This window comes from Varanus komodoensis, unplaced genomic scaffold (assembly GCF_004798865.1).
Source record: "Varanus komodoensis strain SLA01 unplaced genomic scaffold, ASM479886v1 scaffold1, whole genome shotgun sequence".
Classification (NCBI taxonomy): Eukaryota; Metazoa; Chordata; class Lepidosauria; order Squamata; family Varanidae; genus Varanus; species Varanus komodoensis.
The window spans coordinates 29079242-29093715 of NW_025335268.1; the positions used below are offsets into that span (position 1 = coordinate 29079242).

General features: G+C 41.7%; 1 protein-coding gene across 1 annotated transcript in view; it reads left to right on the plus strand.

The window, feature by feature from the left end:
* WDR27 (WD repeat domain 27) overlaps positions 1 to 14474 on the plus strand; it is a 196784-nt gene that overhangs the window by 27389 nt on the left and 154921 nt on the right. Inside the window, exons 19-20 of the mRNA XM_044422939.1 lie at positions 2637 to 2734; positions 3551 to 3672. Coding sequence (XP_044278874.1) covers positions 2637 to 2734; positions 3551 to 3672 — 220 coding nt within the window. The remainder of the gene's footprint in view (positions 1 to 2636; positions 2735 to 3550; positions 3673 to 14474) is intronic.

The window sequence follows — 14474 nt, forward strand, 5'->3', positions numbered from 1 at the left end:
CTGTGGAAACCAAAAAAATTAATGCTCCTAACTTGGATCATGGTGGACAGATGATATACATCTCTCTGACTCATACACATTCATCAGAAGCATTACTTACTATGTTTTCCAGTCAGAATCAGAAACCAACAACCAGGATCAATTATGATTTGTTGAACTGAAAGCAAAAATTGTTTATGAATTAAAAGCATTATCCTCTCAAACCTGGTCAAAGTATCCATTGCAGAAATCTCTTCTACTCATTCTTTTGTCAGCTGATGTGTATTTGTCTACATCAGATGTGTTTCCTGCAAAAACACCACATCATTTCCATATTCCTTTAATTTTATTAGCACTTTCTACCATTTAATTGGACTCTGGAATTTTGACATTGCAAGAAGTTACTTTAAACATGGAATTACTATTTGCCCTTGTACACATATAAATCTTGGCCTTTCTACAAAAAAATCCATTTTAAAATAATTCAAGCTATAGTATATTTGGATACAATGCATTTCATATTGTCACCATTGCGCCCTACAGTCCTATGAAAAAAATACAGTCTTATGAAAAAAACAAACCTAGAACCCCACAGTGTAAAAGAAAAAGCTAGTAAATGAAACCTGCCCAAAAGGGGAAAAAAGTCAAAGCCAGTAAAGCAAATCAGAGCAAAAAAAAAAAAACGTTTTGGCTCCCAGCAAGACAACATTGTCACAGTCCAACCCTACTGAATCCTTGGTTATATCACTGATTATTAAGACCATTAATTTACCTTAACATCGTCTAATTAAACCGGGGGGGGGGGGGAGAGGGGGAGAGCAAGAGAGAGAAGGAACAAAAATTAGTAATAGTGAAGGAAGACAGACATGAAAAATGCCTAGAGCTTTATCTGTTCGAAGTATGTAAACCATGGCTGAATGCCCAGCAGCTTCCAATCAATTTCTAAAAAGAGGGAAGTGAAGGTAAACAGGAGCTGTAGCAGAGGCTGTAAGATTTGAAGGAGCTTCTGAGCAGGATAGGTAGCTTGAATCTCACAAGCTCTGGTTGGGATTTCTTCATTTTGTCCTGAAAGTCTAGTGCAAGTATGATGAGAAAAATTGTACAAAATTTCAGAGTGAGAGATCTGACCATGCTTTATACTTTTTGAAATGATCTTCTTTTATCATTTTTTTTTGAGAAATCTGGATAAATCATGATTTTATCCTTGTTGTTGGGAGAAGGTCTCTCCCCTGACAACTTATCCCTTCTCCAGCAGGCTCAGATGAGATTTAGAAGCACAGTTCTTTTATTAGAGCTTAACAAATTACGAAACAGCATTAATCAGAGTAACTTTCTCTTTGAAATGTGGGAGAAAAGTTGAATCCAAACAGAAACATCCCCTCCTTTCCTCCATTTCAGAAAGATTCTGACTTCATCCTCAGGGTGACCCCTGCTGCTTGAGGGCTAGATGGCAGGAATCTCATTGTTCCACTTGCTTTGCACATGGTCTCCTGACAAGGAATTCCCCCTGCATTTCTCCTCAAATTCTGAAATGACTCCCTCCTTTTCCAAGGGAGCTGGTTCTCTGTCTCGGTATCTTTCACTTGGTTCCCTTGAAATTGCAAAGCCATCTCCCTCCGCCTTCTCAGATTTGGACAATATATCTGAGCAGACTGTGATGTGTGAGAGCTGGGTTTCCTTTCTACAGTTACCTAGACAGCACTGAAGGGCTCTCTTTTGTCTTCAAGTGAATTTATGCCGCTATTTGGCAATACTGGGTCTTGCTCTTTCTCCCTGGGTAGGATCAGGAATACAGTAAGCCTATTTAATATCAAGATGGAAACTTACCCCCGGGGACTGCTCATGCAAACCAAGTACTCTCACATTGGCTCTCTGAGAAGAAGCTTCCAAAAGTGAAACATGAGTGGAGAATGTGTTGTGAGAGGCAGGCACTGCAGACTCATGAGTAGCAACCGTATCTTCCAAACTCATGACTCTGCTCTCCATTGCCTTAATACAACCATCACTAAAATCCACAGACCTTTATGGTAGTTTAATTAAATCTTGAAGCTGTTCCATCCTCTTGGACTATTTAGATATTTACAAAGCAAGAGTTTAATCTCCTCCCACCTTCCATGCTAATTTCAGAGACCTTAGCAGGAGGTGGCAGAGGTAGAATTGGGAGAAGTTTCTTGGATGTAGTAGCTTTCATAGTTAAACACTCCTTCGACTCCTAGGAATAGACTCCTAGATTCCTGGAGATATAACTCCTCACAGGCTTCAAGCAGTTATCAAACAACTGTAGCACCACAGTCTAGTGAAAAATAAAACAAAAAGATACAGAGGTAGGAAAGCAAAGCCAGTATTAATACTATTTTAAAGCAAACATGAAGAGATAGTAAGGCATGGTGGACAGCTTATGGTGCCATTTTAGCTAAAGTTGGATTTATGTTTTATGTAAGTAGTTGTTTTAACTAGTTTTGCAGTGGAGAGCAATGAATATGCTTCATGAATATCTTCATCAACAGTAGATAGGAATTTTCTAACCATATTCTTACGTAGAAAAATATTTATATGTTACCTTTACTCTGATATCAAGAAATTGTAGGAATAAGTTACATAATGCTTTGATTTTTCTTTATTTTTGATTATTGATGTAATTCATATTGTTTTTGCAGATACAGAACAAAGTGTATTTGCAAATCAATACAGAAATTTCCTATGGAATCTACAGTGGAAATTACCAGCCTTTCAGCAGTAAATGAATTCTATTCTTGTATCCTTTTGTCAATTATTATCTGAGTTCAACAATTCAGTTGGAAGCATTTGATTTGAGACAATTGGCCTTTATTCCTTAGGTAACCACAATTCTTAAGTGTAAGGATAGCAGTAAAATTAATCTTAGCATAAAAAGACACATCACCAGCATCAATATGCTGGTATTCATTGTCATGTCGCAAAATGATTGCAAAATGATTAATGATGCAAAATGATTAAATCTGGGAATAAGTATTACAATTATACAAATTAGTTATAGGTGTTCTTTTTACCAGTGAGGTGGTCTGCTGGCAAATCACTCCTCACTGTGAACATAAGGAGGAGAGGGTTCTTTCTTTAGGTACTAGGAGGCAGTGATGAAACTGTAGGGTGCAGTCAGCATTGTGCAAGCACATGGCTGTTGAGTGGATGGTTGCCTGGATGCAAGAATAGGCTGCGGATGTCCTCAAAGTGACCATCGACTGAGCCACTGTATGCTTGTAGCATGTCACCTGTGGCGCCCTGTGCCACCACCACTTCTTCCTTGTACCTAAAGACAAGAGCAAAAAAGCCACAGCTCACTTGATCATCAGGCTGTGATGCCTGTACTTTTCCAAGCCAATGGGTTCACTGCCTGCTACTGGTTATGAATATTAATCTCATTCTCTGTGTTTTCTGATCCTGTCTTAGTTAGAATATGTCTTTTGAAGCAAATTAGGCAAATTTGGGTTATTTCAATGTAGTGTAAATTTCCCCATACAAATGTGTGTGCTGCTGCTGTAACAACAGTTATATGCAATTGATTTAACAGAACTTTAACTTACTGAGATAACAGATATTGTACTGGCAGCTGGTAGCAACCGAGCACTAGAAGTCTTTGACCTCAATGTGGGCTGTAGTGCTGCAGTGATAGCCGATGTTCATTCTAGATCAGTTCACCAGATCTGTCAAAATAAGGTAAGCATGAGATCTTCTTTTAATAGTAATTAAGTTTTTTCCTTCATGCATAAAAGACACCCTAGAGAACTACTTTATTATTATGTTGCTGTATCTTAAATTTTCATAAGACTCATATTTAAAATAGTTCCCCCTTTTTGGGAAGATTAAAAGTTGAAATTGCTGATATAGTGGATGGGGCAAATGTAAAGTGAAACATCAAGCTCATTTTCTGGTCTATTGCTGGAATGGATCAGCTGACATTCTGTAGAATAATGCAAAGCAACACCATGGTTGTGCAAGAAGGATTAAATAGGATGTGTCTTGCGAGTTGGTGAACAGATCCTAACTTGCATATTGATTCAGTTCTTTGCATTTTTCACCCCCCCATTTTCCTTTCCTACCCAACAAACAGATTGCATGTTCTGTCTTTATTGCTATTTTATGCTCCCTCTGCCTTAATGTTTTTGTTAATAATTGGGTTTTTTAAAAACCTTAGCATTCCCTCGTATCTTACGGTACCTCTCTTTTGTGTGTGGCTGAAGCCACTTTTGCTATATGAGGATAGGCACTCTGAAAGTGAATTTGCTGTTTATATGCGGGACATTGCAATACAGCACAGCTATCTTCGTAGAAATCTTACCAAAATTATTGAGGGACTCAGTGTTGTTGAGCTGGATGATTTGACATCTGCTTTATAAATTGTTTTGCCCTCATGGATATCCAGAAACAAGAGAGACATGCCGTGTTGTGGCATAATGTTTAACGCATGCTTCCAGAACATTAGAAATTAAATCAGTATTGTTTGAATGTATGTTTGCTATGATCCAGATATTCCATTGATGCATGCTGAAGAAACTTTATGCCTACAGGAGGGGTGGGATAGAATTTCATTTGGCCTGCGTGTTGAAGCATACTTTTTTGACTAACATATGGAGTAGAACACCGTTAGCCCTCAGACTGCATACTCTCGAATTTTGTGATTCAGTTCTTGACTGAAAGAGGTTATGCGTACGCATAGATAGAGAAGATGCTTTCAAAATGTGTATGTTAGGAAACAATTCATATGAAAGTAAATGTGATTTTATGTGTTTTTAAAAAATCTTTAGAATATTGCAGAAATAGGACAGAAAGGATTTGTGCGCGAATGGATTCATGACTGAAAACCAGATAGAGACTGATATGTCCACCTCTAATGTGCAGTAAGCATTAGTAATAAGCATGCTGGCTTCATAAGCCCCTCTTGAAATGTCCCTGAGTAGCAAAACCTTCTGTAGGGCTATTGTGTTGGAAGCAGAAGGACCACAAGGTTGTGTTCCACACACTGGCACTCACATGCTTCTCTAGATTCCAGTCACTAGGCCTGTTTGCACTATCTCTGCAATTCACCATGGTTTATTTAAGCCATGGTGGTTGCACCACATACCAACACATGTTGGGTGGCTTTTGAATATTCAAGCTTTGACAGTAATACCTTGTGTTTTGTTGGCCTAGTAGACAAACCATACTCAAGCCCTAAAAAGCCCATGGGTTTTGGGTAGTTAATTCTGCTGGTAACATACCCTGGCTGGTTTTGCAAGGCAGAAACAATGCATGGTTGTGGCTTCAGTGTTTAAAAAGCAATCAGTATACATTGTAATGCACTGAGGCTTAAATGAATAAGCCATTGTGGACTGTGGTGATTGTGGGAACCAGGTAAGTGTTTCAGCCTTTTGACACATTACACATACCACACCATGCCCAGTTGATATATGCATTGTTCAGCATAAAAGTTTCTTATAACTAACTGAAGATCATTGACTGGCACATTTATTTGGAAGTAAGTCCTGTTGGTTTCAATTAAGCCTATTTCCAAGTACTCACATTCAGATCACAATCTTGGTTAAAATATTTTTCTGAAGTTGGATTGGTATCATTAAAGCTAAAACAACATTGCCAGTATAAAAAGTAATCTGTCAGCAGTTCCATTTCAATCCTGATTTTCTTCTAAAACTCCTATAAAAATTCACTCTTGGCTGAAGCCTGAGATGCAGTAGTCAGGAGTGAAGCGAACGTGATGGCGGGGGAAGTCTCAAAATTTAGTCTAAATAAATCCCTCTTTCTATGATCCATTAGGGCAAAACAGTTCTTGCGGTTTCCGATAGTTCTTGTTAATCCATGAATCAAAAATTTAAGTGCATTTTTGAAAGCTAATAACTCTGTAATTTAGACATTATTTTTTCTTTTAATGACATGAAACTAGATCATTCTCTTAGATGTGAACTACACAGAGAATTCCAGTAGAATAAACTCTATTTAAAACTTACATAATCTGTCACATGGAGGGAAGTAACTTTAAATATTAGCTTTCCACAACTCCCTTCCCATGCCTCTAACCCCTTCGACATTAGTAGTATGCACGTGAATTTGCAAATTTAGAACAGTCTGACATGGTAGATAAAGTATGGCTTGCTGAGGGCACGTTGCAGAGCCATGTCCTGGTTTACCTGTGGTGAAATGCTAGTAGGAAACATCAATTCTTGTAGATTTGAGCTGATGAACCTTCTAAACCTTTCCTTATATAGTTGCTTCAGTGGCTGTGTTTTTGCTACTAAAGAAACACAATAATCTCTAGTGACAGTTCTTTGAAAGTATGCTACAGTTCATGATATGCATATACAAGCTACTTAGCAAGGTAATAAAAAGCCATTTGTGTCTGTCACAGTGGAAGGAAGTGATAGCACTACTTTTATAAGGCATTCATAAGTTATATATGCAAGATATTGAGAGGAAGTATGATGCATATACCTGCCCTCGGGGATGCTTTGCAGCACCTAGGATTTGCTGTAGCTACAACAGATATCCTTTAGTTATTGTGAGCTAGGTTTCCCTCTTCACACTTCCAAAACAATAGTTCATTATTTGACCAAAAGCTCTTTAGTCTCCAGTGCTCTTCCAGTAAGCACAACCAAGCAAGGATGAGTCTCTGAGCATGCAGAGTGGTTTGTTGAATCCAATCTAGCATCAACTTCCAAGAATCCTTTTGAGTAAGTCTGGACCCGTTCCTCCTGGAGGGCCTCCTTGGAGGCAGGCTCTCCTTGTCTCTATATGCTGTCTCTCTACTTGGACTTCTGTCCTGATGCCATGTCATGAGGTGAAGAGTTACACCAGTTTCGTCTGACTCGGAGAACTCCTTTCCCATGCCCCCACCTGACAGCTGTACTTCTTGGTCATTCTCGGAGCCTGTCGGAGCACTTGGGAAAGGTGGTCTTGAGATAAGTTCTTCTGCTTCTCCCATCTCAATGCCTGGTGCTCCAGTGTCCCAGCCCCCCTCTTCCTCCTCTGCCAAGCCTACATGGTCATGACCTGCAAATGTGCCCCAAGAACAACAACCCATCTCGTTCCCAACATTAGTAAATAAAGTACGAAAGATAGATATTTATTCCTTGGCTCTTGTATGCCCTGGATGTTTATATATCAGTCCTAATATTTTACATATTTACTTCACTGAAGTATTGCAGTAATATCAGTGCAGCCATGGCTACTGTTTAAATCAGAAGTAGGGAACATACATCCCCTGTCCGGCCTTTGGATCCTTGGACTCCCTTCATAGGCTTTGTCCACTGTTCTAAATCCCGATCCCTGCCCTACAGGCTACTGGGGTTTGGGGCAAAGGTGGAGAAAGGAATTAATTCTCTTGTTATCTCCAGTCACAAATTGGAGATAATAAGGGGGATTTCCATGGGGTACACAAAATGCTTCTCAATCAGCTGGTGTTTGCAAGAGCTCCTGCAAGCATCATCTGTGTCCCACTGTTTCATATCCTATTCCACCTGCATTTTCAGGAATAGTTGTTATGCCTGTTTCACAAACCACTGACAAACTGCATTGTTCCCTTTCATGGGGCAGTTGTAGATGGATATAGGAGTTCGATTGCAAGCATTTGAATTAGATGAAAAATGAAAAGAAATGAGCATTGCCTAAACTATGACATTCCTGTTGTAAACTTAGAAATGCAGACCATAATGTGGGTTTTTAATAATAATAATAATAATAATAATAATAACAACAACAACAACAACAACAACAACAACAACAACAACAACAACAACAACAGCATGAACTATGGTTTGGTGTAATGTCAGAATTAGGGCTGAAGGATGTTTCTTTGATAGTCAGTGAACCTAAGAAACCTGGCCATAACAGTGATGATCATAAGTAGTATTTCCCAGGTTTATCCGATACAAAGGAAGCAACCATGCTGGTTTAATTCAGGAACAGCAAACTCTCTAAACGTCATCATTTTATGTTTAGATTACTTGACTTACTCTAATTGTGTTGCAGTAGTAGACTGCTTGAGAATGTCAGAATGGAACATATTGGCATGCTTCCCAATGGCTGTGGATCAGTGGGGCCATATTGCATCAGTGCTCCAGCATCTATATTTTTTCCTGTTGTGTTTCAGACTTAATTGAAGGTGATAATATTGACCAAGCCCCAAATCACATGCATGTTACAAACATAGAGCCTGCTTTTTCTGCTGCATTCCACCACACTCTTCAAAATTAACTGAATATACTTACTTCTTGTCTATACTAACTGTCTCAAATCCGGGCAACAAATGCACATTGTCACTGACTACTCCACAACTGTTAAAGCTATATATTTTCTACATTTACTGTTTAGTAAGTATTTCATTATATTGTATTTTAGTTTTAGTATGACAATTGGGACAGATTAGAAATGTATAAATTGATTGATCTGGATAGTTCATCACAATATTTCCTATTACTGCAGTCCTCTTTTTGAAGACAGATGTCCCAAAATCAGTATATGTTGTATTCTGAACTACTGAGCTATGCCTATTCCATTGTGGTGCTGCCTAATGCACAGAATCCTCTTGTGGGAAATAAACAGAATCAGAGAGAAAACAATAACGCATTGACTGTATACTGGTATAAGCAATGTGACCCATGAGACTCTGATAGCATTAGGAAACACTTTAAAGAAACCGAAACTATTAACTATTTACAAACTCTTTTTAAGCAACATTTCTCTTGTTAAGCTTGTCATTCAAAGTACATTGTCTCCCTGTGTTGATAGGCCCCAGATCACCTCTGGCAACGCAATTTGTTGTCATAGTGGTGATTTTTTAAAAAACTGAATTGGGTTTCTTTCCTTTGATCCTTGAGTGGAAGAGATAGAATTCATAGCCTTTACATAATTCCCAAGATTGTTTCAGCAACATATACCAGCATTGTAAGCATTATAGACACAGAGATATTAGATTGATTCCTTGTGCCCTGCTTTGCCTTCTTGCTGTGCTTAAGCTCATTGGTTAGACTGCAGACAGCAATCCATCCTCAATTTTGAATGTCTTTTCTTTTGTGGTTTTTAAACAGTTTCTTAGAATGGCTTTAGCATAGGTTTTTGTGGTTTTCAGTGGGACTGGTCTGGTATAACACTTTACTAAACTCTTGCAGTATTATTTGTAATATGTTGAAACTTTTATTTTTTCTGGCTTTTCTTTTTGCCCTGTCAGCAAAGTGACTTCAAGTTATTTAAGCAGAACACATTTCAAAGTTGTGGACATACATTCAGATGAGGAGAGAAATTGGAGCTTGTTTTTATGGAAAATTGAGGATTACAATCCTAAATCAACCTTTGCAGTTTTGTAACATACATTAAAGCATTAAACTAAAATGCTTAGTGGTAAAACATTATGGCCACAATCCAGCAAGTCCCTCTAGATGAAAACACTAAAGTTGCTCTTTGAGAAATAAGGAAAGATAAAATCCCATTGGATTCATAAATTTAACTTCTCTGGACCATAGTCTGAGAGCCAGTGTAGTGGTTAGATGTTGGATGGTGGACTTGGGAATCCTGGGTTCAAGTCCCTACTTGGCCATAAGCTTACAGGGTGACTTTGAGCCAGTCCCTCACTCTCAGCCTAACCTATGTCACAGGGTTGTTGTGAGAATAAGATGGAGAAGAGGAGGATTATGAGAGCTGCTTTGAGTTCCTCGAACAACAACAAAGTAGAATATAAAGATAATAAATAAGTACATTACAAATATATCCTGACAAGATGGGTGGAATCATATTAGTAGGAGTCCTATAGTATTCAAAGCGATCTGTTTTGAATAAACTGTTCATTTTGAATACAACATGATATTTCTACTTTCCCTTAATGATGCGATTATGATATAATAGCATGAAAATATACTTACAATGTAATTGCATTTAAAATCCATAATTATTTTGATCTTGGGCATGAAGGCCACATTCCAGCACAAAGTGATGCTGCTTGAGAGTACAGTGTTAAAATCAATGTGGTACACTCCTTCTGAAATAGCAACAACAATAACCCCTTTGTCATAAATATAGTTACCGACTCCTCCCTGCACCTTTCCTGGGATGTTCTCTTTGATAATTTGCAAAATGTGTGATGTTCATAATCCTTCACATGTAAGCCAATTCTAGCAATTGCCACAGAACTACACAGACTGTTTAGAGATTTGAAAAGCAACCTTAAAGAACAAGTTTATGGATTTTCTTCGTCGTGGCCTCTGTGCATCACACATATGGGTTCTGCGCCTGCGCAGTGCCTTTGGCGGAAGATTAACAGCTAACGGTTTTTGGCGGGAACTCTGCTCCCCCTCCCCCATAGCATTATATAAGGAGTGGAGTGTCCGCCGTTTTCCAGTCTTTGCGACCGCCATTCATTGTGCCTCGTGCCGCTTCTCTCTCGCTTAGATCACTACTTACCTCTCGCTTGTTGAAAAACTTCCCTTTTTCTTACCAAGTTAGTATTCCCTCGTTCCTGTTAGTGTTTTCACTTAGTTCTTGCTTTTCACCTTTTCTCTCTCTTGTTCCTATTAAAAAAACACACCAAAAATATTACTTTCCTGCTTTACTATCTCCTTCTCTTCTATTTCTACGATGGCGCAACGGGTGGCATTCCGCAAGTGCAGGAAGTGTAGCTCCAAAATGCCCGCCGTGGACCCGCATGACCTGTGCCTCCTTTGCCTGGGGGAAGGGCACAGGACAGATAAATGCGGCCACTGCTTGGCCTTCTCCAAACAGGCGAGGAAGAATCGGGAGAACCGCCTCCGCAAGCTCTTGTGGGACCAGGCTCTCCTCCAATCGGACCGGCTAGTGGCTAAGCCTCCCACAACTGTGGCTCCACCCAAAGGCCGTCCAACTTCAGTCGACATGCCGCAACGCCCGGCCTCTTCCTCCATTGCTCCGCCCTCATGCCCTTCTAAAGAAGGTGCTCCTACCATGGCCGATCAGCCCATTTCCCTATCAAGGAAACAAAAGGAGAGGAGAAAGCACAGTGATCCAGACAAACATCCTGTGCATAAGAAGGCCAAAAAAGATAAGGCGGGCAAGCCGGTTAAAAAGCCAAGGAATCCCGAGCATGCCACAGGAGCTGGTCTTCGGATGCTAGATCCGATGACTGGTACCATTCCAGATACTCCTCTGCTCTGAGATGGGAAGAGTACCATTCCGTGGCCTGTTACCCGGTTTCCAGGGGACGATCCTCGCCGCCAGCTCCTCGGGCTCGTTTCCATTCAACACCCAGAGACACCCCAAGGGCTTCATCTAGAGAGAGCGGCAGATCGGAGTTGCCAGGAGATTCCTCTTCCAGTGCACCACCTCCTTACTGGATGAAATCTGATGAGTCTGAGGCTGACTCGACCTCGCTAGATGCAGCGGTTACTTCGCAAGGCCCGGGGTCACCTGAAGAACCATACATCTCTTTCAATGAATTAATGGCCAGGCTGGTGAGGTCGCTTAACAACCGGGACCAAGCACTGACCATTTTTATGATGTGATCAGGGGCGAACGATCCACCTCTATTGCCTTACCGTCCATTACGACTCTGCGGCAGGCAATGACTCAGCCATGGGACCTCCCAGCCCACCCACAACTGACTTCACATAAATATGAATCTATGTATCGGGTTCGGGAGGAAGACATCCCGTTCCTCCTCCGTCACCCCAAGCTGAACTCGGTTGTTGTGGAATCTTCTCAGGGCCGGAAAGCACGTGGACACACCTCGCCTCTCGATAAGGAGGGAAGAAAAGTTGACTCCCTCGCCCGCCGGGTATACGCAGCTTCGGGCCTTGGATTATGAATTTCCAATTATGAGGCGACCCTGGTGCGCTATCAGGATTTTCTTATGCAGTGCCTAGACGCCATCATTGACACCTTTCCAGGAAACCAGGGCGAACTAGCAAAAACCTTTTTTAAGGAAGCTATGCAAGTGGTGGTGCAGCAGCTTTCCACAGCAAGGCACCATGTTGACTCTGATTCGAGGTCGCTTGTCGGTGCCATTTCCCTCCGCAGACATGCCTGGTTGCGTAATTGCAATTTTCCAGAAGAAATGAAGCGGAGAATTGAGGAGATGTCGTTCGATGGATCTGGTCTCTTCAACACGAAGACGGATAGTAAACTGAAAAAGATCCATGAATCCAGAATGATGGCCTGTCGTATGGAACTGCAAACCCAGCCTTGACGTAAGTGGTCATGGTCATGCCCGCAATACCGCCAACAGTTCCAACCTCGGCAACAACAACCACATCAACGCCAGCAACGCCGCAGACAGCAACCATCCTAGCGCTTCCAGCAGGGCTGCCACCACTTCGACATGGACAGGCGACAGCACTGATGCGACAAGTGAGCCTTTCCTCTCCTCCCAACTTCACTCTCCCCTCTTTCATTTGGGGACCGGCTGAAAAGTTGGCTCTCCATTTGGGAGTCCATTACATCTGATGGGTGGGTGTTATCCATCATCCAGCACGGCTATAGAATTGAATACGATGTTGTTCCATCACCAAATCCTATCCATTTTACATCAACCTTGTCGGTACTATTGGACGAGATTCACCAGCTGCTTACTAAAGGAGCTGTTCATCGCTTATCGTTATCAGAAGGACTCCACGGATTCTATTCCAGATATTTTACGGTCCCGAAACAAGATGGGAGTCTCCGACCCATATTGGACTTGAGAGCTCTCAATAGATTCATAACTCCAAAGAAGTTTCGGATGACCACGCTCCAAAATATACTTCCATTGCTGGGGAGAGGGGATTGGTTCACCTCGCTGGATTTGAAGGATGTCTGTTTTCATATTTCAATACATCCACGTCATAGGCGCTTCCTTCGTTTTGCGGTAGACTCTGAAATCTACGAATTCAAGGTGTTACCGTTTGGATTAGCCACTGCACCAAGAGTTTTTACGAAGTATATGGCCCCTGTCTGCGCACACCTTTGTCTATGTGGAATTCGGATATACCCGTACCTTGATGATTGCTTGTTGGTTTCCTACATAAAAGCAGGACTTTTGTCTGCTGTTGATACTACTTGTGCTCTATTACAAGACCTTGGACTCTGTATTAATCAACAGAAGTCCTCTCTTCTCTCTACACAGACGATCAACTTTATCAGAGCCCGGCTGGATTCGACGTTGACAAGAGCCTTTCTTCCTCAAGACAGACAGCATGCTATTGCTCGGTGCATCTCTCGGATTCGATGAGAAGGAACTGTCCCTGCCCAATCTATCCAGAGCCTGTTGGGACACATGTATGCATCCATTGCTGTGGTTCCGCATGCAAAACTCAGGCTACACCCTCTCCAGTTATTCTTCAACAGGGTGTTCCGACCACAGAGAGATCCACCTACCAAACGGATTCGGCTCTTGGCCTCCGTTCTTCAGTCCCTGTTATGGTGGATAGAACCAGCCAATTTAAATGTCGGTGTCCCGTTTTGACCTCAGTACCCTACAGTGACTCTCGGTACTGACGCGTCTCTTCTCAGATGGGGAGCCATTTGCTCCGACCTACATACCCAAGGGGTGTGGAGTCCCTTGGATTCCAGGAACCACATCAGCTTCCTGGAACTTCTTGTTGTTTTCAAAGCCCTGCAATCGTTCAAGGACATACTTCTTCACCAGGTTGTCCAGGTGACCTCGGACAACATGGCTACGGTTTTTTATTTGAACAAACAAGGGGGAACCCGGTCCCCGAAACTAGCCCGCCTGTCGATACAAATTTGGGACTGGTGCATACCGAGAGGTATCACTCTTCTAGCAGTACATCTTGGGGGCACGGACAATGTAGAAGCAGATCTCTTGAGCAGACATATGTTGCGGTCACACAAATGGGAACTAGACTGTCGGGTTCGTGACAGACTGTTTCACCGCTGGGGTCTGCCAGACATTTGCCACACAACAGAACAGGGTGTGCACGAACTATTGTTCCAGAGCGGGGTTAGGACAGGGGTCGTCCGGGGGCGCCTTCATGATCCCCTGGAACAACATGGCCTTTTATGCTTTCCCACCGATCCCCCTCATCATGAGAGTGTTGGCAAAGATCATTCACAAAGGGGCCACAGGGCTACTAATAACCCCCTGGTGGCCACGCCAACCATGGTTCTCAACTCTCCTTCACATCTCGAGAGGATTTTCTCCAACTCCCTCTTCTTCCTTATCTCATTACCCAGAGGGAGGGCACAATCCAACACCCAGACCTGTTGTCGCTGAAACTGACTGCCTGGAGGATCCGATAACCGTATGTGCTGCACTGGTGTCAACGCCACCAGCAATCCCTACTACCTCTACTTCACAAACTTTACATCCAGATCTGTGATATATTCTCGAATCTGCATTAAGGCCATCCACTAGAAAATCGTATGCAGCGAAATGGCGTAGATGTTTATATGTGTTGTGATTTATTTTACAATTGCCTTTATTTATTGTTTGTAAGCCGCCTCGAGGCTTCGGCGAATGGGGCGGCATAAAAATGTTTTAATAAATAAATAATAATAAAAAAATTCTC